The 26,634-nt window shown below is 46.0% G+C and overlaps 1 protein-coding gene across 3 annotated transcripts; it reads left to right on the top strand.

Moving 5' to 3' along the window:
* Positions 1 to 1,677: 1,677 nt before the first annotated feature.
* NLRP12 (NLR family pyrin domain containing 12) lies at positions 1,678 to 26,007 on the top strand. 3 transcript variants are annotated; one of them, XM_024578694.3, is made up of 10 exons: positions 1,678 to 2,036; positions 4,134 to 4,214; positions 7,530 to 9,246; positions 11,080 to 11,250; positions 13,403 to 13,573; positions 16,018 to 16,188; positions 18,301 to 18,471; positions 21,316 to 21,486; positions 24,150 to 24,320; positions 24,888 to 26,007. In XM_024578694.3, exons 1-10 carry the CDS (start codon positions 1,748 to 1,750, stop codon positions 24,973 to 24,975), a joined length of 3,201 nt encoding a protein of 1,066 aa, XP_024434462.2. In that variant the 5' UTR covers positions 1,678 to 1,747; the 3' UTR covers positions 24,976 to 26,007. The 3 variants fall into 3 exon arrangements, with proteins under 3 accessions (XP_024434462.2, XP_053771051.1, XP_053771052.1); XM_053915076.1 differs by lacking the exon at positions 24,888 to 26,007 and having other exon boundaries at positions 7,530 to 9,237; positions 24,150 to 24,324; XM_053915077.1 differs by lacking the exons at positions 24,150 to 24,320; positions 24,888 to 26,007 and adding an exon at positions 9,295 to 9,297 and having other exon boundaries at positions 7,530 to 9,237; positions 21,316 to 21,490.
* Positions 26,008 to 26,634: the final 627 nt, after the last annotated feature.

Raw genomic sequence — 26,634 nt, 5'->3', positions numbered from 1 at the left:
TATCTGCACCATCCCTGACGCTCCTAGCAACAGTAGGTGAGACTTCCAAGGACAATGGCCGTTGAGGAAAGAGGGACATGAAAGTCAGAAAATTAAACTAGGTCACCTTTGAGGGTCAGAGCCAAACAGTCACCTATGAGATTCCCATTTTAGGTGGGTTATGTAAGGATTCGCCGTGTTCTATTTCTTCCTCCCTCTGCCCAGCCCTGGGAGGTTAAGAGTGCCGCTGGTAAGGAGACTTCTCCGAGCTCACTCTGCAATGGGTGGGGGAGGAGTGAAAGGACCTTGTAAAGCCTAGATCTCCACGTTGCACCATTGTCCCTGGAAAGACAGCAGAAACTCAACCATCTCCCAAAAATGCCTTCTTCACATTGGTGCTGTGCTCAAAAGCATTCACTGACCCCTGCTCCTGTGACAGCTGCCATTTCTACAAATTCTGATGGAATGATATATTCACGGTTCTCAGTTTCCTGCTTCACACCAACTCTTTTATCCCCCTAATCAATCCAGACCAATAATAATAATAGTTAACAATCACTCTTCATGCCCTGGCGGTGGAGTTCAGTCGGTTAGAGCGTCATCCCGATACACCAAGGTTGTGGGTTTGATCCCTGGTCAGGCTACTTACAAGAATCAACCAGTGAATGCATCAGTCAGTGATGGATGTTTCTCTATGTCTCTCTCTCAAATCAATAAATAAAATAAAGTAAAATCCAATTAAAAAAACCCGTCTATGTTGCCAAAGATTTTAAAAATTGAAAAATAGCCTTGGCTGCTGTAGCTCAGTGGGTTGAGTGTGGGCTGTGAACCAAAGGGTCACTGGTGCGATTCCCAGTCAGGGCACATGCCTGGGTTGCAGGCCAGGTGTCCAGTGGGGGGCACATGAGAGGCAACTGCACATTGATATTTCTCTCCCTCTCTTTCTCTTTCCCTTCCCCTCTCTCTAAAAATAAATAAATAAATAAATAAGTGAAAAAGAAAAACACACACACACAAAATAAATAAAAATTAAAAAACCCTTCACTGCCTTCCACTTCAATCTCTCCAAGCACTAACACTTACTGGGGGTTACCCTCCTCCAGACTGTGTCTTTTTCATTCCAGCCTCACGGTCTGGACCAGATCAGATGCCAGCTCTGCCCTTTTTTCAGCTGTGTGATGTTGGAAAATCCACGCATCTTTCTGGGTGTCCGCATCCTCCTCTGTAAGAGAAAGTACCCAGAAGGGAAATTAGCTGACATTGGCCCTCGTTTCAGTCATGTTTGCTACATTCCATTGGCCAATGCAAGTTAGTGGTCCCCTAGACTGACGCCAATGGGAAGATGTCTACCCCTCCCACAAGGTGAGGAAGACACCTGACGACAATCCAATCGACCACAAACACTAGTGAGGCAAGTAAAACAACAGCCAGGACAAAGGTAAGAGAGTGACTAGCCGAGGGAGGGAGCCAGCCAAGCGAGCCCAAGTGGAGGTCTTTCTCATGCGTGGAATGGCTCCAGCGATTTCCTCATCCCTCCCCACTTCCTCTTCTTCTCAACGAACACCCAAACACCCACACCCGTTGGCCAGCAGGGTAGGGCAGGCAGGAACTCCACGCGAAGGAAGTGGTATTTCAACAGTAGGACTTCCCTGTCTCTCATTCCTGCGCTGGGCACGAGGGGCGGGTGGGCCTCTTGGAGTTGCCTGTCCTGTGTGTAGAAACATCCTAGACTCCAGCTGCACTCTCCTTCAGGGGTCACGCTGCCCCCATGCCCCAGACCATGGTCAGGGATGGCCTCTGTCGCCTGTCCGCCTACTTGGAAGAACTGGAGGCTGTGGAGCTGAAGAAGTTCAAGTTTTACCTGGGGACGGTGACAGAAGCGGGGGACAACAGGATTCCCTGGGGGCGAATGGAGACTGCTGGTCCTCTGGAGATGGCCCAGCTGCTGGTGACCCATTGCGGGATAGGGGAGGCCTGGCTGTTGGCTCTCAGCATCTTTGATCGGATCAACAGGAAGGACCTGTGGGAGAGAGGAAGGAAAGAGGACCTGGTGAGGGGTAAGGAGGTGGGGATGGGACCGCAAGGCTACAACCCACCCATTCCTTCTCCTTCCTGATAATCGCTGAGCTCACATGAACTGGGCTCTGACTTATCCCCTAGCTTGGCCTTTGTTCATGCCACCTTCTGCCTGGACTACCCTCCCTCTCTCTTCTTTGTCTGGAAAATTCTTATTTATCCATCAGCACCTTGGAGGCACTACCTTCTCTGCATTCTTCTGGCCTCACCTCTCTCCTTCTGGACAGCTCAGGGACTTCACCAGTGTGCTTCCTTAGCTCTCGTATTTCTTTTATTATATTTTCTGTCCTATAAGATAATCACAATGTAATAACACATTGGTTTCCTCCTATAATAAGGTATCTATTGTGCATAATGATATATCAACACATTCATTGTTTAAACACTATGTTAGATATTATTATGCTCCTTTATGAAAAAAACAGATATATTTATTTATTTTTAGAGGGGAAGGGAGAAAGAGAAGGAGAGAAATATCACTGTGTGGTTACCTCTAGCACACCTTCCACAGAGGACCTGGCCCGCAACCCAGGCATGTGCCCTGACTGGGAATCGAACCTGTGACCCTTTGGTTCACAGGCCTGCACTCAATCCACTGAGCTACACCAGCCAGGGCTGTTGAACTGTATTTTTAAATTTTTTAAATTTATTAATTTTAGAGAAAGTGAAGAAAGGAGAGAGAGAAAGAAACATCAGTTTTGTTGTTCCACACATCCATGCATCCATTGGTTGATTCTTGTATATGCTCTGACTGGGAATTGAACACATAACCTTCGTGCACCCGGACAGCACTCTAACCAACTGAGCTACCTGGTCAGGGCTGATTCTACAGAACTGTATTTACTTATAGACATTTTACATACTTATTTTAAGAAATTCAAACAATATACAAGTATAAAGTCCCTCTCTTCTCCCCATTCCTCCCAAATCTCTCCCCAGCACTAACACCTGGAAACTATTTAGTAAGACTCCTCCTCCAGACTGTGTCCTTTTCATTCACCAGGAGGTGGGCCCGTGGTCCAAAGGGGATCAGATGTCAGCTCTGCTCTGTTCTACCTGTGGGATGTTGGAGAATCATGTGCTTTGAATGGGCTTCTGTTTCCTCACCTGTAAGACAAGGGGGATTGGACTAGATCAGCGGTTCTCATGTGTCTTAATGTACCTTTGAGGCATCTGGACACCTAGTGAATGTGGAGTCAAAGACCCACACCAGGGATTCTGAGGCAGCAGGTCTGGGTACTAGGAGTCTGCATGTGGAAGTAGGTGGTTCTCATGGCATGCTTCAGGAAACACCAAGGTAGAACATCTCTGAGGTCTTTTTTTTTAGCTGTAATACTCAAGAATCACTTTTTTAAATTGTGATAAAATTATCTGAAGTTATATTGGTGTTTATTTTCTATGCACTGAACTCTGTGCCATGAAAATGTAAGGTCCATGGAGCAGAGACCTTGTGATTTGCTATCTATCCAATGCCTAGAAAAATACCTGGTGCTTGATATGTGTATGCTTGTTGGGTGAATGGCTGGATGGGTATACTTGTTGGGAAAAGGTGGAAGGATGGATCAATGGATTGATGTATGGATGAGTGGATGGATAGATGGATGGATAATCAAATGGATAGATGAATGAATGGATTGATGGATCAGTGGATGGATGGATGGATGAATGGAAAGGTGGAAGGAAGGATGGATGGATCAATGGATAGATGGATCAATGGATGGATGAGTGGTTGAGGGGTAGGTGGATGGATGGATGGATGAATAGATGAATGGATGGATGATGGATGAGACTGTGACCAAGAGCTGAAGGGAAGGGAGGAACTCAGGCTGACTTAAAACTTCCTGTATGAGAAGATCAATGGGATGAGGAAGGTGTTAGTCACCATGATGGGTACCAGGAAGGAAAGTGGGTTATGAAGAACAAGTGTTTTCAACAACAGTGAATGTGAAGTGATGGCTGAACATTCAGGGGGTCAGTGGGCAGGGAGTTATCAAGTAGACAATTTGAGGTAATAGTAGCTAATGTTAATGAGAGCTAGCCAGATATGTGCCAGCTGATCTCCCCAATTTCTCTTCCAGATACTCCACCTGGTGGCCTGTCCTCACTGGACAGCCAGTCAGCATGTTCTCTGGAAGTCTTTCCTGAAATTCCAAGAAAAGGTGAGCCATGAGTCTCGTACCTGTTAGAATACATTGGGGAACATGTATCCTACTATCCAACTGAGAATAGAAGAAACAAAAACAGGCATTTATTTCATGTTTGCACATAACAAGAAGTCTTAGAGTAAGTGGCTGTAATTCATCCACGTAACAGATTAGTGACACCATCAAAGCCCCAGCTTCTTTCTGTTTTAATTCTACCAACCTCCGTTATGTCAGCCTTTTGTTCCGAGACTTATCATCGCATGGTTGCAAGATGATGGCCAAACCAGCTCATACAAAAGAATTCTTGCCCTGGCTGGTGTGGCTTAGTGGATTGAGCATTGGCCTGCAAAACCAAAGGTTGCTGGTTCAATTCCCAGTCAGGAATTGAATGCCTGGCCTGAAACCCAGCCCTGGCACATGCCTGGGTTTCAGGCCAGGTCCTCATTTGGGGGTGTGCAGGAGGCAACTAATCAATGTTTCTGTCCTTCTTTCTCTCTCCCTCTTTATTTTTTTAATAAAAATTATTTATTTATTTATTTACTAAAAGTAAATAAATAAAATATAAAAATAAAAAATAAAAGAATACTTAGCAGGGACAACAAAGGGAGGCAAAAGGCTTTCTTCCTCAATAGATTGTCATTTTAGCTAGGGAGAGAATTATTTCAATAAACTTCTCCTTAGTGTTTTTTACCTGCGTAACTCTTGATGAGGGCTGGACACATGACCAACTCCAGACCAGCCAGTGACAAAGGGGAATGAGATTACTCTTGGCTGGTTTAACAAAACCAACCTGCATCCCCTGGGGCTTCTGAAGGGACAGCATTTACTGCAATCAAGGGATCAACACTCACTACCCAAATAGACTCAGGAGAGTCAGCGAGGAAGAAACAGGAGTGCAGGCTGTTGGGTAGACAGCAACACCACCAACAAGGACATACAATCCTGAACACTCTTTCAAGGGCATTTATTTTTATTTATTCATTTTTACATTTATTATATATTTTTTACTTGAGAGGGGAAGGGAGGGAGAAAGAGAGGGAGAGAGAAACATCAATGTGTGGTTGCCTCTCATACACCCCCTAGTGGGGACCTAACCCACAACCTGATGAGGAATCGATCCCAAGACCTTTCAGTTTGCAGGATGACGTGAATCGACGGAGCCACACTGACCAGGGCTTTCAAGGCTGTTTATAAATTTATCCGGCAGAGCAGCACATGTTCTTCATTCTTGTTCTCATCCTTATTTTAAACTTCTCTATTATTTTAATGTCCCCATGTCTCAAAATAAGAACCCTTTCTCTACAAAAAAAGAGTGTAAGACTTTTTTACAAAATCCAAACATGGCTCTCACAATTATCTTTGCTTCATTCGAAATGTTTTCTACGTGAGACAGTGTCGAAAGAACAGTACACTTGATGGACTTTATAAACTGAGGAGTTTTAATATGGTTTACTAGTACACATTGAGAGCTAATAAGATAACTTTATGAACAGATGAATAAACAAAATATGATGTATATATTTACATACAAGGGAATATTACTCAGCCTTAAAATGGAATGAAATTCTGATGCTTATTGCAGCATGGACGACCTTTAAATGCATTACGCTAAGTAAAATGAGTCAAACACAAAAAAACAAGTATTGGATAATTCCAATATATGAGGTATCTAATGCTATCAAATTCATAGAGACAGAAAGTAGAATGGCCCTGGCTGGTGTGACTCAATGGATTGAGTGCTGGCCTGTAAACCAAAGTGTTGCTGGTTGGATTCCCAGTCTAGGGCACATGCCTTGGTTGCAGGCCAGGTCCCTGGTAGAGGGCATGTGAGAGGAAACTACACATTGATGTTTCTCTCCCTCTTTTTCTCCCTCCCTTCCCCTCTAAAAATAAATAAATTAAATATTTCTTTTAAAAAGAAAGTAGAATGGCTGCTGCCAAGGGCTTGGGGGGTAAGGGAAAAATAATTAGTCAGCTTTTAATGGGTACCAAGTTTCTGTTAAAACGTGGAAGAGTTCTAGAAAAGTACGGTGCTGATGGTGCACAGCATTGTGAATGCACTCCAGGCCACTGAACTGAACACCTAAAAACTTATTGAAATGGTAAATTGTATGTTATGTATAGTTTACCACAATTAAAACAGTAGATGCATTGGGTTTGAGAGAGTGCAGGGGACAAATTCAGATCTTTTTTTTTTTTTTCTTTAACCTTCCCCTGGGCAGATATAACGGACCCCTGGTGACATCCCAACACAAAGGGATTATATTCTTGTCCAGGTCTGGGTTGGCCATATTGACACTTTGGGCGGGATCATTCTTTGTTGTGGGGGTGGGGCTGCCCTGGGCCTTACAGGATGTTGAGCAGCATCCCAAATTCTCATCCACTAGATGGCAGTAGCAACCCCCAGTTGTGATGACCAAAATTATCTCCAGATCTGGCCAAATGTCCCTTAGAGGGTACACAATCATCCCCTTGAGAATCACTGCCCTAGGTTACTCACAGACATCTATACCAAGCAAGCTTTCCCAAAGAGAAGTGAGCAAAGCATTTCTAGAAAGGATGAGTTCTCCATTGTAGATAGTCATCCGCCTTGTTGCCAAGGAGGCAAGGAAAACTTGGGATCGCTGCTTTCCTAAATTTGAAAGAACACACGAATCACACTGCGATCTGGTTGGAAATACAGTTTCTGATTCAGTAAGTGGGGAGTGGGGCTCAGGATTGCGCATTTCCATCAGTTCCCTGGTGGGGCCACATGGGGCTTTGGACACTAGGTGGCCGAGGTTGACACATTCTTACCAGGCTCATGGTGGGGTGCGGGGCGGCGGGGGTGGGGGGGGGTGGGGGGGGGTGGGGGGGAGGTGGGATCCATCCACCTCAACAGAGATGATCACACTGCTGGCATCCAGACCACCATCGTGAGTTGCGGGAATGAAACACCCTGTATAAACACTTTCCATGTTAAGGCCTTTACTTCCCACTGGAAGGGAAGTACCAAGGTTCTCAGGATTCAGGGAGAAAACTAAGCCACCCCAGCCAGGTAGCTCAGTTGGTTAGAGCATCCACATTATGCCAAGATTTTGGCTGGATCTCCCCCATTCAGGGCACATGCAAGAATCAACCAATGAATGCATAAATAAGTGGAACCACAAATTGATGTTTCTCTCTTTTCTCTTTCTAAAATCAATTTTTTAAAAAAGGAAAAAAAAATAGAAAGCTGTTTCAAAGATATTGCAGAGCAAGGAAGCACTTAGACCCTGCTGTACTTTAACTTGTGAAGTCCTGAACCGTTGCTGATGAGTCTTCCACAAACCCTTCTTTCCTCTCCATTAGATCCCGGGCAAACCTACAGGGACCACGTGCGCAGAAAGTTCCGGCTGATGGAAGACCGCAATGCACGTCTAGGAGAATGTGTCAACCTCAGCCACCGGTACACCCGGCTCCTCCTGGTGCAGGAACACTCCAATCCCATGTGGACCCAGCAGAAGCTTTTAGACACAGGGCGGGGACACGCAAGAACTGTAGCACACCAGGCCAGCTTCATCCAGATGGAGACCCTCTTCGAGCCAGACAATGAGCGCCCTGAGCCTCCGCGCACCGTGGTCCTGCAGGGAGCCGCAGGGATGGGCAAGTCCATGCTGGCCCACAAGGTGATGCTGGACTGGGCCGACGGGAGGCTCTTTCAAGACAGGTTTGATTACCTCTTCTACATCAACTGCAGGGAGATGAACCAGAGTGGCCCCGAGCGGAGCGTGCAAGACCTTATGTCCAGTTGCTGGCCCGAGCCCAGCGCGCCCCTCAGGGAGCTGCTCCGCGTTCCCGAGCGCCTCCTTTTCATCATCGATGGCTTTGATGAGCTCAAACCCTCATTCCACAACCCTCAGGGCCCCTGGTGCCTCTGCTGGGAGGAGAAACGGCCCACGGAGGTTCTCCTGAGCAGCCTCATTCGGAAGAAGCTGCTGCCGGAGTTGTCTTTGCTGATCACCACCAGGCCCACAGCTTTGGAGAAGCTCCACCGCTGGCTGGAGCATCCCAGGCACGTGGAGATCCTGGGCTTCTCCGAGGCGGAAAGGAAGGAGTATTTCTACAAGTACTTTCACAACGCGGAGCAGGCCAGCCAAGCTTTCAACTTCGTGAGGGACAATGAGCCCCTCTTCACTCTGTGCTTCGTCCCCTTGGTGTGCTGGGTCGTCTGCACGTGCCTCAAGCAGCAGCTGGAGGGCGGGGGGCTTTTAAGACAGACGTCCAGGACCACCACAGCCGTGTACATGCTGTACCTCCTCAGTCTGATGCAACCCAAGCCAGGGTCCCCAACCCTCCAAGCCCCACCCAACCAGAGAGGGCTGTGCTCTTTGGCTGCCGACGGCCTCTGGAACCAGAAGATCCTATTTGAGGAGGAGGACCTGCGGAAGCACGGTCTGGATGGGGCAGACGTCTCCTCCTTCCTCAACATGAATATCTTTCAGAAGGACATCAACTGTGAGAAGTTCTACAGCTTCATCCACCTGAGCTTCCAGGAGTTCTTTGCAGCCATGTACTACATCCTGGATGGTGGGGACAGTGGGTCCAGCCCAGATCAGAACCTGACGAGGCTGCTGGCAGAGTATGGGTTTTCAGAAAGGAGCTTCTTGGCGCTCACTGTCCGTTTCCTGTTTGGACTCCTGAATGAGGAGACGAGGAGCTACCTGGAGAAGAGTCTTTGCTGGAAGGTGTCGCCTCGCATCAAGGTGGAACTGATGGAGTGGATCCAAAGCAAAGCTCTGAGCGAGGACTCTACCCTGCAGCAGGGCTCCCTGGAGTTCCTCAGCTGTCTGTACGAGATCCAAGAGGAGGAATTCATCCAACAAGCCCTGAGCCACTTCCAAGTGGTGGTGGTCAGCAACATGGCCACCAAGATGGAGCACATGGTCTCGTCCTTCTGCGCGAAGAACTGCAGGAACACCCTGGTGCTTTACCTCCATGGGGCTGCCTACAGCACCGATGAGGAGGAGGAGGAGGACGAGGCGAGAAGGACTTCAGGGCCCCAGACGCTAGTGGCACAGTCACAATCGTAAGTACTCACTGGGGCTTGCTGTCCCAGCTCAAGCTCCTAACCAAGTTCGTGTTCTCGGCTGGGGGTGATTTTGCCCCCACCCCCCAAAATACTTTTTTTTCCACCCTGGCTGTTATAGCTCAGGGGATTGAGCACTGGCTGTGAACCAAAGGCTCACCAGTTCAATTTCTGGTCAAGGCACATGCCTGGGTTGCAGGCCAGGTCCCCAGTGGGAGGTGCTCCAGAAGCAACCACACATTGATATTTCTCTCCCTCTCTTTCTCCTTCCCTTCCCTTCTCTCTAAAAATAAATAAAATTTTTTAAAAAATACTTTTTTTTTTTAGAGAAAGAGAGAAGGAGGAAGGGAGAGGGAAGCATCAATTTGTTGTTGCATTTATTTATGCATTTATTGGTTGCTTCTTGTATGTGCGTGGACCGAGGATCGAACCCACACCCTGGGTGTATCAGGACAATGCTACAACTGAGCTACTTGGCTAGGCCCAAGGACATACATGGCAGTATTTGGAAAAATACTTGGTTGTCATAATTTGGGGAAATGGGAAGGGTGCTACTTGCATCTAGTAGGTGGAGAGTGGGGATGTTGCAAAAACATCCTCCTTTGTACAAGACAGCCCCACAACAAAGACTGGGTCACCAAAGGTCAATAGTGTCCAGGTTGGTTTCCGCCTCTTCAACAATATTCATTAGTACTAGGTTGGAGCCCAGGTCAAAGAGAATGTATTCAATCAATAAATATTCTCTAGCCCTCACTGGTGGGGCTCAGTTGGTAGGGCATTGTCCTGTGAAGTGAGAGGTCACTAGTTCTATTGCCGGCCAGGGCACACGCCTGGGTTGCAGATTTGGTCCTAGCTGGGGTGTGTACACGAAGCAGCCAACTGATGTTTCTCTCCCTCTCTCTCCCTTCCCTTCTCTCTAAAATTGAATAAATAAATCTTTTTTTAAAAAAGAAATATTATCCAGGCACTTGTCCATCAATAAATGAATGGATAAAGAAGAGGTGGTGTAGCCCTGGGCAGGTAGCTCAGTTGGTTAGAGCATCATCCCAATATGCCAAAATTGCAGGTTTGATCCCTGGTCAAGGCACATACAAGAATCCACTAATGAATGCATAATTAAGTGGAACAACAAATCAATGTCTGTCTGTCTCTCTCAAAATCAATAAACAAAAAATTATTTTAAAAAAGAAGAGGTGGCATATCTATATAATGGAATACTTCTCAGCCATAAAAAAAGATGATATAGTGCCATTTGTGACAACATGGATGGGTCTTAAGGGTATTATGCTAAGGAAATAAGTCAGATAGATATAAAAGGACAAAAAAACATATGATTTCACTCATGTGGAATATAAAAGAAAAAGGTAACAAATGACAACAAAACAAAAACAAACTCATAGATACAGACAACACTATGGTGGCCACCGGAGGGCAATGGGCTGGGGAGGAGGGTGAAATGAGCGAAGGGGGTCAAATATATGGTGATGGATGGAAACTAGACTTCTGGTGGTGACGCAATAGAGTATGCAGATATCAAATTATAATGTTGTACACCTGAACCTCATATAATGTTACTAACCAATGTTACCTCAATATAAAAAATTATCTTTAAAATGAAATCCATCTCCCCATCCCTAGTCAAGAATTTAAGTCTGGTCTCTACTACTTACCAGCTATGTGAACTTGGGCAAGAAATACAGGGTCATCCCCAAGATAAATTAAAATGAATGTGACAGAATGCTTTATAAATTGCGAAGTGATAATCAAGTGCCTAACATAATCATTGTAAAGAGACTGGGAAAACTGGACTTGACCTGTAGTTCCTTCACGCAGACCTGAGAGGAACGTTTTGCCAGATGCCTACAGTGAACAGCTGGCCACTGCTCTGACTACCAACCCGAATATGGTAGAGCTGGCTTTGTACCAGAATGCCCTGGGGAGTCGGGGCGTGAAGCTGCTGTGCCAAGGCCTCAGACACCCCAACTGCAAGCTTCAGAACCTGAGGTGAGTCTAGGCTGGTTTGGGAGCATCAGATGGTCCCACCACACCCTTTCATGGGACTTAGCCAGAAAGAACACAGGATGCCTTGGTCGGGTAGCTCAGTTGGTTACAGCATCATCCCACTATGCCAGGGTTGTGGGTTCAATCCCTGGTCAGGGCATGTACAAGAATCAACCAATGAATGCATGAATAAGTGGGACAGCAAATCAATATTTCTCTCTCTCTTTCTATCTTAAAAAAAAAATCAATAAATAAAAATTCTGGAAAGAATACTTGATGGTGTGTTGCTTTGCTCTGGCTGCCATAACAAAGTGCCACAGTCTGGGTGTCTGGGTGACTTAAACAACAGCAATGTATTTCTCACAATTCTTCATCTTTTTTTTTTCCCTAGAGAGAAGGGAAGGGAGGGAGAAAGAGAGGGAGAGAAACATCAATGTACAAGAGAAATATCGATTGGTTGCCTGTCACGTGCCCCCAACCAGAGACCCGGCTGCAACCCAGTCATGTACCCTGACCTGGAATTGAACCGGCAACCCCTTGGTTTTCAGGCCAGCACTCAATCCATTGAGCCACACCAGCCAGGGCTCACAATTCTTGAGGCTGGAAGTCCAAGATCAAGGTGTTGACAGGGTCGATTTCTCCTGAGGACTCTCCTTCCTTGGCTTATAGGTAGCTGTCTTTCCCTGTGTCCTCACATGGCCTTCTCTCTGTATGTGTCTGTGTCCTAATCTCTTCTTCTTATGAAGACATCAGTCATAATGGACTAGGTCTCATCCTAATGACCTCATTTTAACTGAATCACCTATTTAAAGACCCTTATCTTCAAAGTCAGTTGTAGTATGGGGTACAGGGGTTGAGACTTCAACCTATGAATATTGTGGGGGACACAGTTTAGCCGATGACAAATGAGGATCCATATGAGTTCAGCCAAAATTATTTTTTACTTTTCTTATTTTTATCTCCTCCTTTCCAGTTTCCTATCTCTAATCACACCTCCTGATTGCAAACTATATTACAAAGCTACAATAATTCAAACAGCATGGTACTGTCATTAAAACACACACACACACACACACACACACACACACAATAGAACAGAATAGAGAACCCAGAAATAAACCCATGTATATAAAGCCAACTGATCTTCAACAAGTTTGCCGAGAATATACAATGGAAATGTCAAAGAAGAGGCAAATCCAAAGGGATTGAAAGTAGAATGGTGATTGTCAGGGGCTGGAAGAAATGAAGCATGGAGAGTTAAGGAGGCATGGGGATAATGAAAAAGTTCTGGAGCCCTGGCTGGTGTGGCTCAGTGGATTAAGTGCCGGCCTGCGAACCAAAGGGTTGCTGGTTTGATTCCCAGTCAGGGAACATGTCTGGGTTGTGGGCCACGTGCCCAGTGGGTGGCGTGCAAGAGGCAACCACATATGGATGTTTTTCTCCCTCTCTTTCTCCGTCCCTTCCCCTCTGTCTAAAAATAAGTAAATAAAATCTTTAAAAAGAAAAAGTTCTGGAGATAGGCGATGGAGATGGTGGCACAGAACAATGCGAATGTCCTTAACATCATTGAACCATACACTTAAATACGGTAAATTTTATGTTACGCTTTTAAGGCACGGTGGCCCTGCCAACCAACAAATGTGGCTTGGTGAGCACCTTGAGACCTGCTCAGGACATGGTACCTTCTTCTTCTCATGGTGATGGAGAAAGAAAAAGGTGGAAGAGAGCAGATGTGAGGGGTCTTGGATTCCTCTCTTAAGGGCAACCTCTGTGAAAGTATTTCCTTGACTGCAAAGCACCAAAAGCATTTTATATTATTCTTGCTGCTTTTATTTTTTTATTGAGCTATAATTCACATACCAGGCAACTCACTGATATGTCTTTTTTTGGGTATATTGCCCAAAATTGGGCAAAACTTCACCATGATCTAATTGCAGAACATTATCATCAGACCAAGAAGTAGCAGCCTACCCCTTAGTTCCAATCTCCTTCTCCAACCCACTCCCACCCCCTGACATCCACTAATCTCCTGTCTTTGGCTTTAGAAAAAGGGAATAATAGACCTAAAGGAAGGAGGGAGAGAAGGAATAAGGGACAGAGTGCACAGGAGGACTACAGAGGGAATGACCTTGCTCTTTTCTCCTTTCCATCCCAGGCTGAAGAGTTGCCGGGTTTCCAGCTCTGCCTGCCAGGACCTCACAGCTGCTCTGATCGCCAATAAGAATTTGATGAGGATGGACCTCAGCAACAACAACCTTGGGCTGCCCGGAGCGAAGCTGCTCTGTGAGGGGCTCCGGCATCCCAAATGCAGACTGCAGATGATCCAGTGAGTCCCCATCCCTGAAACAAGCTCTTAATCAGTGAGGTCTCCCAGGCTTGAAATATCTCCCCAAATGCTGATGATCTCCAAGTCTCTACCTCAAAATTAGGGCTGCCCTTTGACCCATGAACTTAGACCCATGCCCTGGACTCTTTGCACTTCAGAGAACCTCTTTCTGGTTTACTCTGTCTACCACTATTTCCACATGGTGAGAAATCTCCGGGGCCACTTGCCCACCCAGATCCCACACCCATCCAGGGTAGTCAAAACCCCAGATCACCCTGTGCCAAGACCCTTCCAGGGGTGTCCCACCTTTTGGCATCTCTGCGCCACACTGGAAGAAGAAGAGTTGTCTTGGGCCACATATTAAATACATTGTAACACGTAATCACACACAAAAAAATCTCATAATGTTTTAAGTAAGTTTAAGATTTTGCATTGGGCCACATTCATAGCCATCCTGGGCCACAGGTTGGACACCCCTGCATGGTTTCCCTTTTCCTGCAATGCCACCCAGCTAGAAAAGCCACACAGCTTTCCACCTGTATGCCTTCTTCTTTACTACTCACACAGAACACTTTACTTTTGACACTTCCAGTCACCAAATATGTAGAGATTTCCCACACCCCCCTCCGCCCCCACCACTACCGAGCAGTTCTCTGGAATACCAGCTGGGTGCCCTACAATTTAACTCCGTTCTGACACTTACTACCTGGAGACAGCATCAGATCCCACAAGTTAAGAGTTCAGGCCCATAAAGTCTGCCCTCACTTCAGGTGTCAATCAAAAGTTCACTTTGTCACCTGTGCTTCTGACCAATTGACTATAAATTGGAGGTTGCCATGACCCCCTCCTTGGGTTCGATTAATTTGCTACAGTGGCTCACAGACCTTAGAGAAACACTTACATCTGTCAGTTTATTAAAGGACGTGCATAAAGGATACAGAGAAGCCCTGGCTGGTGTGGCTCAGTGGATTGAGTGCCTGCCTGTGAATCAAAGGGTTGCTGGTTCGATTCCCAGTCATGGCACATGCCTGCGTTGCAGCCGCCAGGTCCCCAGTTGCGGACCCATGAGAGACAACCACACATTGATCTTTCTCTCCCTTCTCCTCTCTCTAAAAATAAATAAATAAAATTGTAAAAAAAAAAAAAAAGGATATAGACAAGCAGATGCACAATGCCAGGTCTGGGGGGGTTCCAAAAGCAGGAGTTTTGGTCCCCATGGAGTTGGGGGCATTGCCTTCCTGGTGTGGATGTGTTCACCAGCCTAGGAGTTCTCTGAGCCCCATACTAGTAGGATTGTATGAAGGCTTCATCACATGGACACAATGGAGTATAAACTCCATTTTCAACCCGCTTCCCCTCTCTGGAGGATGAGGATGGAATTCCAAGCTTCTAATCAGAGCTTGGTCTTTGGGGTGACCAGCCCCCTATCCAAGAGTCCACCCACTGAGTCACCTGTTAGAACAAAAGACACTGCTATCACCTGGAAAATTCCAAGGGACTTAGGAATTCTGTCAAGAACCAGGGTCAAAGACCACATATTAGAACAAAAGATGCTCCTAGTATCTTATCACGTAGAAAATTACAAGAGATTTAGGAGCTCTGTGTTAGGAACCCCGGTGGGGGCGTGGGCAGAGACCATTGTGTATATTTTCTATTATCTCATAGCCCCCACCATTCTGTTCCTCTACTGAACTCTTACTTAACCTTGGACAACCAGGTCAAAGTCTCCAGAAAGCCTATTCTAACTGCACCCCCTGTTTGCTGAGTTAGGTGGCCCCTCTACCATGATGCTCTTGATAAACATTAGCTCATGTTCACTGAGTGCTGTCTGTGAGCCATGCCTGGCCCCACTTCCTCCACCTTTAGTAATCCTCACAACAGCCCTATGAGGTCAGCACCATGTTTTAAATTGATCTTAGAAATAGAATTGGAGTGAGAAAGAGAAACATCAATTTGCTCTTCTACTTATTTATGCATTCAGTGGTTGATTCTTGTATATGCCCTGACTGGGAACAAACCCACAGCCTTCACATATCAGGATGATACACGATGAGAACTACCTATTATTACTCTTATTTTAGAGTTCATGCACCTGAGCCTCAGCATCCCATGAAACCAAATCTGAGACTTGAGGAAAACTTGCTTGAGGTCACAGGGTTGGCAAGTGGTGGTTATGGAAACAGACACAGGTCATTGGGCTCTAGAGACCCCACTCTAAACTGTCATGCTACACCACCTCAGTGGCACCATCTACACCAGGTTGTCATTGCTTACCTGTCTGTCTTATAAGATAGGACTCTCCGGGCTGAAAATAATGACATCTTCATCTCTATAGCTTTAGTGACATGGGTGGGCATGTGTTGGGTAACTAAGGCCCAAGAGATGAGCCATGAGGAGGCAGGAAAGCAAGATGGTGCCCTGGCCAACGTTTCTTTCCTCCCGAGGTTGAGGAAGTGTCAGCTAGAGGCTGGGGCATGCCGGGAGATGGCCTCTGTGCTCAGCAGCAGCCGACACCTGGTGGAGCTGGATCTGACAGGAAACGCGCTGGAGGACACAGGACTGCGTCTGCTGTGTGAAGGCTTGAGGCATCCAGTCTGCAGGCTGCGGATATTGTGGTGAGTCCTTTGTGGGGTCATCTTTTCTTTTAATTTTGTGTTTTATTTTTTACTTTATTGATTTGAGAGTGAGAGAGAAACTTTGCTTTCTTGTTCCTCTTGTTTATGCATTCATTGGTTGATTTTTGCACATGCCCTGACGGGGGAACAAACCTGTAACCTTGGCATATCTGGACAATGCTCTAACCCACTGAACTACCTGACCAGGGCTCCTGGGGCCCTCTTGAGAGGGAAATGTTATCCTGGCTGGTGTAGTTCAGTGGATTGAGTGCTGGCTGCGAAACAAAGGGTCACAGGTTTAAGTCCCGGTCAGGGAACATGCCTGGATTGTGGGTCAGGTCCCCAGTAGGAGCCATGTGAGAGACAACCACATGTTGATGTTTCTCTCTCTCTTTCTCCCTTCCTTCCTCTCTCTCTAAAAATAAGTAAAATCTTTTTTAAAAAGGGGGCAAATGTCCTCATGTTGAAGGATGGTATGAAAATCCATTCATTCTTTGTCCATCCATGTTCATAGCAGCATTATTTACAGTAGCCAAAAGGTGGAAAGAAAATTGTCCATCATAGGTGAATGGATAAACAAAATGTGGTATGTACATACAATGGAACCTGAAAAAAGGAATGAAATTCATACCTACTACAGCGTGGATGAACCTGGAAGACATTATGCTAAATGAAATATCAATCAGAAAACTATTGTACACCTTGGCTGGGTAGCTCAGTTGATCAGACCATCATCCCAATACGCCAAGGTTGTGGGTTCGATCCCTGGTCAGGACACATATAAGAATCAACCAGCCCTGGCTGGTGTTGCTCAGTGTATTGAGCACGGGCTTCGAACCAAGGGGTTGCCAGTTCGATTCCCAGTCAAGGCACATGCCTGGGTTGCAGGCCAGGTCCCTGGTACAGGGCACGTGAGAGGCAGCCACACATTGATAATTCTTTCCCTCTCATTCTCCTTCTCTTCACCTCTCTCTAAAAACAAATAAAGAAAATCTTTAAAAAACAAAAGAATCAACCAATAAATGCATCAATAAGTGGAACAACAAATCAATGTTTCTCTCTCCTACTCTCCCTTCCTCTCTCTCTAAAAATCAATAATTGAAAAAAAGATGATATGATTCCACTTATATGGAGTACCTAGAATATTCAAATCCATAGAGAAAGAACCTTGGCTGGTATAGCTCAGTGGATTGAGCACTGGCCTAAGAACCAAAGGGCTACTGGTTCAATTCCCAGTCTAGGGCACAGGCCTGGGTTGCAGGCCAGGCCCCCAGCAGGGGATGCAGAAGAGGCAACCACACATTGATGTTTCTCTGCCTTTCTTTCTCCCTCCTTTCCCCTCTCTCTAAAAATAAATAAATAAAATATCTTTTAAAAAATCCATAGAGAAAGAAATAACAGAGGTCGCCAGGGGTCTGGGCAGGGAGGGATGGGGAACTGGAGTTTCATGAGGACAGAGCTTCTGTTAGGGATGATGAAAAGTTCTGGAAATGGATAGTGGTGATTTTTGCACAGCAATGTGAGCGTACTTAATACCACTGAACTGAACACATTAAAACAGTTAGGATGGTAAATTTTAGGTTATACATTCATTGTATGTATATATAATATTTTGTTTATCTGTTCATTCGCCCATCAATAGACACTTGGGTTGCTTCCACCTTTGGGCTATTTTGAATAGTGCTGCTCTGAACGTGGGTGTGCAAATATTTCTTCGAGCCCCTGCTTTCAATTCTTTTGGGCAGGTAAACCAGAAGTGGAATTGATAAATCATATGGTTATTTTTAATTTTTAGAGGAACCACCATATTGTTTTCCACAGTGGCTGTACCATTTTACATCCCCACAAACAGTGCACAAAGCTTCCAATTTCTCCACATCCTCACCAGCAATTCTTGGTTGTGTGTTTTTTTGTTTTGTCTTTTTTTCTTTTTAATCATAGCCATTGTAATGTATATCAGTTGGTATCTCACTGTGGTTTTGATTTGCATTTCCTTAATGATTAGGGATGTTTAGCTTCTTTTCATGGGATCTGTGGTTATTTGTGTATTTTCTTTTGGAGAAATGTCTATTCCCAGGCCTTTGCCCATTTCATAAAATATATGTTGAATAGGTTAAAGATTTGTCACCTCACTGCTGCAGCCTGTGGTGACCTGGCCTCCACCCTCAGCGAGAACCAGAGCCTGCTGGAGCTGGACCTGAGCCTGAATGACCTGGGGGATCCTGGGGTGCTGCTGCTGTGTGAGGGCCTCAGGCATCCCCAGTGCAAACTCCAGACCCTCCGGTGAGTCCCTCTTTGTTCGCCACCACAGGAATCCAGATTCACACTCCTTGCCCTTTTACCTGGACTCACTGGGGCCAAGCTCCCTCCCCTCTTCTCCTAACTTTCAGCTGCATCTCTGTCTCCTTTCAAAGATTCTTCTCCCCCAGGGCCTTTGCACCAGCTGCTCTTTCTCCCTGGAATTCCTTTCTGCTCTGTTGTCCCCAGTTTTACCCCGATAACATCTGTTTTATCTGTTGGGACTCAAAATAGATGCTTCTTTCCCATGGACACTTTTCCATCCCCTTAATAAGGTCTTGGTTCCTATGATGCTATTTGACCTCATGCTTTGCCTCAGCATCCTTTAACCAAATTTTTCATTGCATATATGAGTGTGATATTCCAAAAGTGCAGGGGCTGTGTCTAGTCTATATTCCAATGGCTATTATAAGACCTGGCTCAGGGGTGCTTAAAAATACATATGTTGCCCTGGCTGGTGTGGCTCAGTAGATTGAGTGCTGACCTGCGAACCAAAAGGTCACCAGTTTGATTCCCAGTCAGGGCACATGCCTGGGTTGCAGGCCAGGTCCTCAGTAGGGGGTACATGAGAGGCAACCACACATTGCTATTTCTCTCCCTCCCTTCTCCCTCTCTAAAAATAAATAAATAAAATCCTTAAAAAAAATAAAAGAAAATGTAGCAAGTCTGTTTATTTTCAAAAAAAAATTTTTTTTTCTGTAGTCCCAAAGGAGAGATTTTTGGTTTTTTTCTTTCCTACAATAGCATCCTCAATTATCTGATGTTATTTGCTCTGGAAGCTTTTTTTTCTCTTGAGACAGTGAGCTGTATTGTGGCTTCTGTGGCTGTTTTATGTTTAAACATTCAGGATAAATCTGTGCTCCATTTCTTTACACTCTTCCCTCTACCATACTGTTTTTGGACTGCAGATGCACACAGGATATAATTCTTTTTTTTTTAATTTTTAAAAAAGATTTTATTTATTTATTTTTAGACAGAGGGGAATGGAGAGAGACATCAGTGTGTGGTTGCCTCTTGCGCACCCTGCACTGGGGAACCTGGCCTGCAACCCAGGCTCATGCCCTGACTAGGAATCGAATTGGTGACCTTTTTGTTCTCAGGCCAGCGCTCGATCCACTGAGCCACACCAGCCAGGGTAGATATTCATAATTCTTAATTGGTATCCTAATATCACTGTATACCCACCCATGTCTCTGTTTAATTTATATCCCCTTTATCATCCTCCCCAAATCTCATCTGTAAACACTCATGTCTTGATTTTACATAAATAATAGATCTTATCAACCTCTTTTTTCCCCCCACTTTCCTTTATACATTTAAATTCTGTGCATCTGTCCACGTCAGTATGAGCATATCTAATTCATTCCTTGAAATTGACCTATATACCACAATTTGCCATTTATCAAACATTATTGATCCACCTCTCTATTCAGACATTTGAGTGGTTTCTAACTCTTTGCTGTTATGTACAGTGCTGCAATGTATATTCTTTAAAAAAAATTTTTTTTAATTTATTGATTTTAGAGGAAGAGGTAGGAAAGAAGAGAGGGAGGGAGGGAGGAAGAGAGAGAGAAACATCTATTTGTTGTTCCACTTATTTATGCATTCAAAGGTTGACCTTGCACGTGCCCTGACTGGGGATCAAACCCACAACCTTAGCATATTCAGATGGTGCTCTAACCAACTGAGCTACCTGGCCAGGATGCAGTGTATATTCTTGTAAATGTCTTTCTGAACCTTTATAAGATTCCACCTAGGGGCAGAATAGCAGGATCAGACTGAATTTGCACACTGGATATCTTTTTTTTTTTTTTAATGAGTGAAAAAGTCACTCTTTTTTTTTTTTTTTTTTTTTTTCTAGACAGAGGGGATGGGAGGGAGAAAGGAAGGGAGAGAAACATCAATGTGTGGTTGCCTCTTGTGCGCTCCCTACTGGGGACCTGGCCTGCAACCCAGGCATGTGTCCTGACCAGGAACCGAACCAGCAACCCCTTGCTTTGCAGGCTGGTGCTCAATCCACTGAGCCACACTGGCCAGGGCTGGTTTCTTTCATTAAAGAAAAATGTCTGTGTTTTGAGATCAAACCCATATACAGTTAGTTCTGTGATGTATATCTTTTTGACAAGTCTAAGAAATCCTTTGCCAATGCAATGTCCAAGACAAACCCAGTTTCTTCTTTATACGTGTAGTTAAGCGGGGAACAATTTCTTTTTTTCTCCAGTGTTTGCAGCCCCATTTAGTAAAGAATCCACATTTTCCTTGCTGGTTGGGAATACCAGCTATATTGTAAGCCATTTTCTTGTGTCATGTGTCCCTCTGTTCTTTCCCTTTGTCAGTTTTTATTCCAAGTTTTTGCTGTTGTAATTGCTATAGTTTGTTATATGCCTTACTGTCAGGACAATTCTTTTTAAAAAAAACAGGTTAAATTCTTTTTTTTTTAAATTGATTTTTAGAAAGAGAGAGGAAGGGAGAGGGAGAGAAGGAGAGGAAGGGAGGGAGGAAGGGAGAAATATCAATTGGTTGCCTCTCAACCAGGGATTGCACCAGCATCCTAGGTACGTGCCTTGACCAGGAATCAAACCTACAATGTGTTGATGCATGATGGGACAAGGCTCCAACCAACTGGGCCACCCAGCCAGGGCTCACCTTTCTTATTTCTCTGTCCCTTCCCTATTCCTACTGGCCATTTCCTTTCTTCCTCACCCTTGTTTTCTCCCTCAAGGGGAAACATAGAGTCTTTCTGGACTGAGCACAGCACCCCACACATAACCTTCTCCAGCAAGTGTCCCCAGAGGTGTCAGCTCTGCCCTGCGCACTATGTCTTTCCAGGTTAGGTATTTGCCGGCTCAGCTCTGCTGCCTGCGAGGGTCTGTCTGCTGTGCTCCAGGAGAACCGCCACCTCCGGGACCTGGACCTGAGTTTCAATGACCTGGGAGACCAAGGCATGTGGTTGCTGTGTGAGGGGCTGCGACACCCCACCTGCAGACTCCAGAAACTGTGGTGAGTGGCTGAGAGTCAGGAGTGGTGGGCGGTTGTTTGTCCTTGCTTTTTCTTTTCTTTAAAAATAACTTTCAAAAAAGTTATTGATTGATTGGAGAAAGAGAGAGATCTATTTGTTGGTTCACTTATTTATGCCTTCATTGGTTGATTCTTTTTTTTTTTTTTTTTTTTTTTGCCATTTTTTTTTTATATATTTATTGATTATGCTATTACAGTTGTCCCATTTCCCCCCCCCACTCCACTCCATCCTGCCCACCCCCCTCCCTCCCACATTCCCCCCCCATAGTTCATGTCCATGGGTCATACTTATAAGTTCTTTGGCTTCTACATTTCCTACACTATTTTTACCCTCCCCCTGTCTATTTTCCACCTATCATCTATGCTACTTATTCTCTGTACCTTTACCCCCTCTCCCCCTCCCACTCCCTTATTGACAACCCTCATGTTCTAGTTGTTTGCCTAGTTTGCTCTCGTTTTTGTTTTATGTGTGGTCGTTAATAACTGTGAGTTTGGTGTCATTTTTACTGTTCCTATTTTTGATCTTTTTCTTAGGTAACTCCCTTTAACATTTCATATAATAAGGGCTTGGTGATGATGAGCCTCTTCAACTTGACCTTATCTGAGAAGCACTTTATCCTCCCTTCCATTCTAAATGATAGCTTTGCTGGATATAGTAATCTTGGACGTAGGTCCTTGCGTTTAATCTTGGGTAATGTAATTATGATGTGTCTTGTTGTGTTCCTCCTTGGGTCCAGCTTCTTTGGGACTCTCTGAGCTTCCTGGACTTCCCGGAAGTCTATTTCCTTTGCCAGATCGGGGAAGTTCTCCATTATTTGTTCAAATAAGTTTTCAATTTTTTGTTCTTCCTCTTCTCCTTCTGGCACCCCTATAATTCGGATGTTGGAACGTTTCAAGGTGTCCTGGAGGTTCCTAAGCCTCTCCTCATTTTTCCAAGTTCTTGTTTCTTCATTCTTTTCTGGTTGAATGTTTGTTTCTTCCTTCTGGTCCATACCATTGATTTGAGTCCCAGTTTCCTTCTCATCACTATTGGTTCCCTGTACATTTTCCTTTGTTTCTGTTAGCATAGGCTTCATTTTTTCATCTGTTTTTCGAATAGATTCAACCAAGTCTGTGAGCATATTGATAACCAGTGCTTTGAACTGTGCATCCGATAGGTTGGCTATCTCTTCGTCGCTTAGTTGTATTTTTTCTGGAGCTTTGAAGTGTTCTGTCATTTGGGCCATTTTTTTTGTTTGTCTTGGCGTGTCTGTTACTTTAAGGGGCGGAGCCTTAGGTGTTCACCGGGGCGGGGTAATGCTGGTCGCTGCGCTGTGATGCTGTACGTGGGGGTGGGGCCGAGAGGGAGCAATGGCGCCCGCTTCACTCTCCTCCGGATTTCAGTCTTTCACTCCGCTACCCACAATCAAACTGGGCCCCTCTGGTGCTGGTTCCCGAGTAAGTGGGCCTGTGCACACTCTAGGCCCCTGTGGGTCTCTCCAACAACCTCCCCTGTGAGGCTGGGAGTCTCTCCTGCCGCCCCAACCCCCAGGGGCGCTTTCAATCAGAGGTTTGAGGCTTTATTTCCCAGAGCTGGAGCCCTGGGTTGCAGGGTCTGCTTCTCTGCCCGCCGTTCGTCCGGTTTATCTGTGGGCGAATGTGGTGCCGCAATGTGCTCTCCGCCACTCTGCCTGCCCCACTCTCCGCCACTCTGAGTCCGGCCCTCTGGGTTTATCTGTGCAAATGTGGGACCGCAGGGTCTGCTAGTGCTCGGACTGCCTGCGCCATTTGTCCCACACTCCGCCAATCTCAGTCCCGCCACAGCCTCGCGAGTCCTCTCCACCCCAGTGCCGTCTCCGCCCCTCCTACCAGTCTGGATGAATGATTATTTTCTGTTTCCTTGGTGTTGGTCCCCCTTGCTGTTCGATTCTCTGTCAGTTCTGGTTGTGCGAGGAGGCGCAGTGTGTCTACCTACGCCGCCATCTTGGTTCTCCCCTCATTGGTTGATTCTTGTATGTGCCCTAACCGGGATCAAACCCACAATCTTGGTTTATCAGGATGATGCTCTAACTAACTGAGCTACCTGGCCAGGCAGGGTGTAATTTTCAGGAAACTAGTTTACAAGGAAACAGTCCAGGTTAAGATGGCGATGGCATGCATTTAAAAGGCATTTATGCTGGGCCAAGTAGCTCAGTTGGTTAGAGCATCTTCCTGATTCACCAAGGTTACAGATTCAACCCCCAGTCAGGGCACAAATAAGAAACAACCATTGTATCAGTAAGTAGAACAAATTGATGTCTATGTCTCTCTCTCTCTCTCGCTCTCGCTCTCGCTCTCAAATCAATATTTAAAAAACCAGCCCTGGCAGGTGTGGCTCAGTGGATTGATGGCCTGCCGGCCTGCAAACCAAAGGGCCACCAGTTGGATTCCTAGTCAGGGCACATACCTGGGTTGCAGGCCAGGTCCCCAGTAGGGGGCATGAGAGAGGCAACTACACACAGATGTTTCTCTCCCTCTCTCCCTCCCTTCCCCTCTCTAAAAACAAATAAATAAAATCTTTAAAAAAGGTATTAATAAAACCAAAACCTACCCCTGGTTCTCTATGAAGATAAGAATTTCCAAAAGTAGGTCTTACTGTTGCTTTAACTACTCTTTATCTTCCACAGGCTGGACAGCTGCGGCCTCACAGCCAAAGCTTGTGAGGACCTTTCTGCCACCCTGGGGGTCAACCAGACCCTGAGGGAGCTTTATCTGACCAACAACGCCCTGGGGAACACAGGCGTCAGACTGTTATGCAAGCGGCTGAGTCATCCTGGCTGCAAACTCCGGGTGCTCTGGTGAGAGAGGGTCCCAGGCTCTGGAGGAGGCCGTGATATGGGCCTCCTTGGAGCTAGGAGCAAAGGTTAATAATTGAGCCCACCCCCACCCCCCCGTTTGGATAGACACTTGGTGTAGAATACAGAGGAGGCCCTACTTTGCTCCCTGGGCGATACTTTTACCCTCTTGTGGCTGTGTGACCTTGGAGAATTCACTGAAGAGCTACTCCCTCCTCTGCCAGAGGAGGCCTGGTAGCTCAGTGAGAATCTGGAATGATTCTGCCTGGCCTCAAATTCCATCACTTTCCAACTTCGTGGATATTTTTGCAAATGCTTCAACCTCTTAGCACTTCCATATCCCTGACTATAAAAATAAGGATCACAAATTAAATGAGTGAACGCCGGTGAGGGACTTAAGATGAATGGTGTGTAGCTTGGAGTAAGCCCATTTCCCGTGAGGATTTGGTTTGAAATGAAGGCCTGGAAAAGGAAGTGATTCCAGCAGGGCAAGACTCACCGTAGATTTGATAGGTCATTTGAATGTGGAAACAGTGGCCTGGGGTAATACTCCCCTCTCTGCGCCCTCAGGTTGTTCGGAATGGACCTGAACAAAATGACACACAGACAACTGGCGGTGCTCCGTGGGACAAAACCTTACCTGGACATTGGCTGCTGACCGCATCTGCCTGCTGGTGCTGCTTTTGAAGACCGGACAGAGGAAGGTCATCTCAGGACACGCTCACCAACAACACGCTCAGGCTCTGTATTTCCTCAGGAGACAAATTCATAAGCACAATAAGTCGCTTCCGCTCAGGGTCTGTCATCCCCGTGCGATGGAGCTCGGAGCTCTAGTTCTGAGAACGTCGGTGCCATGAGAACTGAGGGCTGGGCCCCCAATGCTGGAGCAGAGCCTCCCCACTGCCCCACCCTCCACCCCAGGGGACACTTGGAAATGTCAGGAGACATTGGGGTGTTGGGGAGCTACTAACAGCCTCTAGTGAGAGAAGCCAGGGATCCTACTAAACATCCTACAGTACACGAGATAGCCCCCCAAGATATTTAACTGAAGATTGTGATGAAGTTAAGAAACTCAGTTCTCAAAGATTAGTGGTGCAATGGAAACACTAGACGCCTTGGAGGGCTGGTGTGTCTAGAATGCTTGCAATATGGAGCCCCGCGTGTGCCTTGCAGTCTGGTTTTGTACCATGACTCTGTCCCCTGTTGGCCAGTGGACCACAGCTGGACACCTGCCAGTGAGACAGCTGCAGGCTGGCCAGTAATGTACATGCACACTAGGCTTTGGGTGAAAACATGCTATCAGCCCAAAGTTCATTCTTGGGGGATTCAACTTGGGAACTTCAGACGTGATTGTTGGAACACATCACAAGAACGCCCTGAGTGTATCATGCTTCAGTCCTAACTGAAAAGACTAGGAAGCAGGATGAGTGTAGAAATGAAAAGATTTAGTGACCTCGGAACCTATGAACAGTTGGGAAAGGAAGTTAACAAGGTTCTGATCACCCCTGTGGACATAAATCAAATTAAAAGTTCCAAAACTCTGCCCTGGCTGGTGTGGCTCAGAGGATTTGAGTGCCGGCCTGTAAACCAGAGGGTCGCTGGCTGATTCCCAGTCAGGGCACATGCCTGGGTTGCAGGCCAGGTAAGTGGTGGGGGGTGCACAAGAGGCAACCATACACTGATGTTTCTCTTCCTCCCTCCCTCCTTCTCTAAAAATAAAATCTTTTAAAAAATTTCCGAAGCTCTGCGTTGAAATAGAGCCCTTTACCCTTTTAGCGTGACCGGGCCTCCAACGGCTGCTTCTAAAGCTTAACAGCCGGGCTCATTCAGCTGAGAAACCTGACCCACTCACCTAATCCCTAGGTTACCAACAAAACCTGTGGGCAATATTTTTTGGGAGTTAATGTCAGGGAGTTAGGTCTTTCCAGGTGGAGGTATACCTGTTCTGGTTTGCGAACTGCAGGGTTAACCAGCAAGAGGAACCCCCTGAATGAGCTTATTTGGATTTCTGGTTAAAGGAAGGGCCAGTAGCTTCCATGACCCATACGGAGTTAGGAGGGATGTTTAATTACCCAATTAAACCCCCAGCTACTTCCCCAAGTGGGAGTCCAGCAACCAAGTCACACTGGATGTATCCACTATTGCCCACAACTCAGCTTTACCGAGTTTGCTGGTTTCAGTGGTAAAGATTGTTTCCCGTGCAATTATCCCAGTTCTAGCATTGCCCAGTCTTCTCCCCAATGGAATTCTAAATACCCAGTCTGGTATATTTTGCAGGTGTGCCTATTCTTTGGAAGTCAGGGTTTAAACCTGAAAT

This window comes from Desmodus rotundus, chromosome 12, assembly GCF_022682495.2.
Source record: "Desmodus rotundus isolate HL8 chromosome 12, HLdesRot8A.1, whole genome shotgun sequence".
In the NCBI taxonomy this organism is placed as follows: Eukaryota; Metazoa; Chordata; class Mammalia; order Chiroptera; family Phyllostomidae; genus Desmodus; species Desmodus rotundus.
Note: the sequence above shows the minus strand (reverse complement) of the source record. Positions and strands in the feature narration are given on the sequence as shown.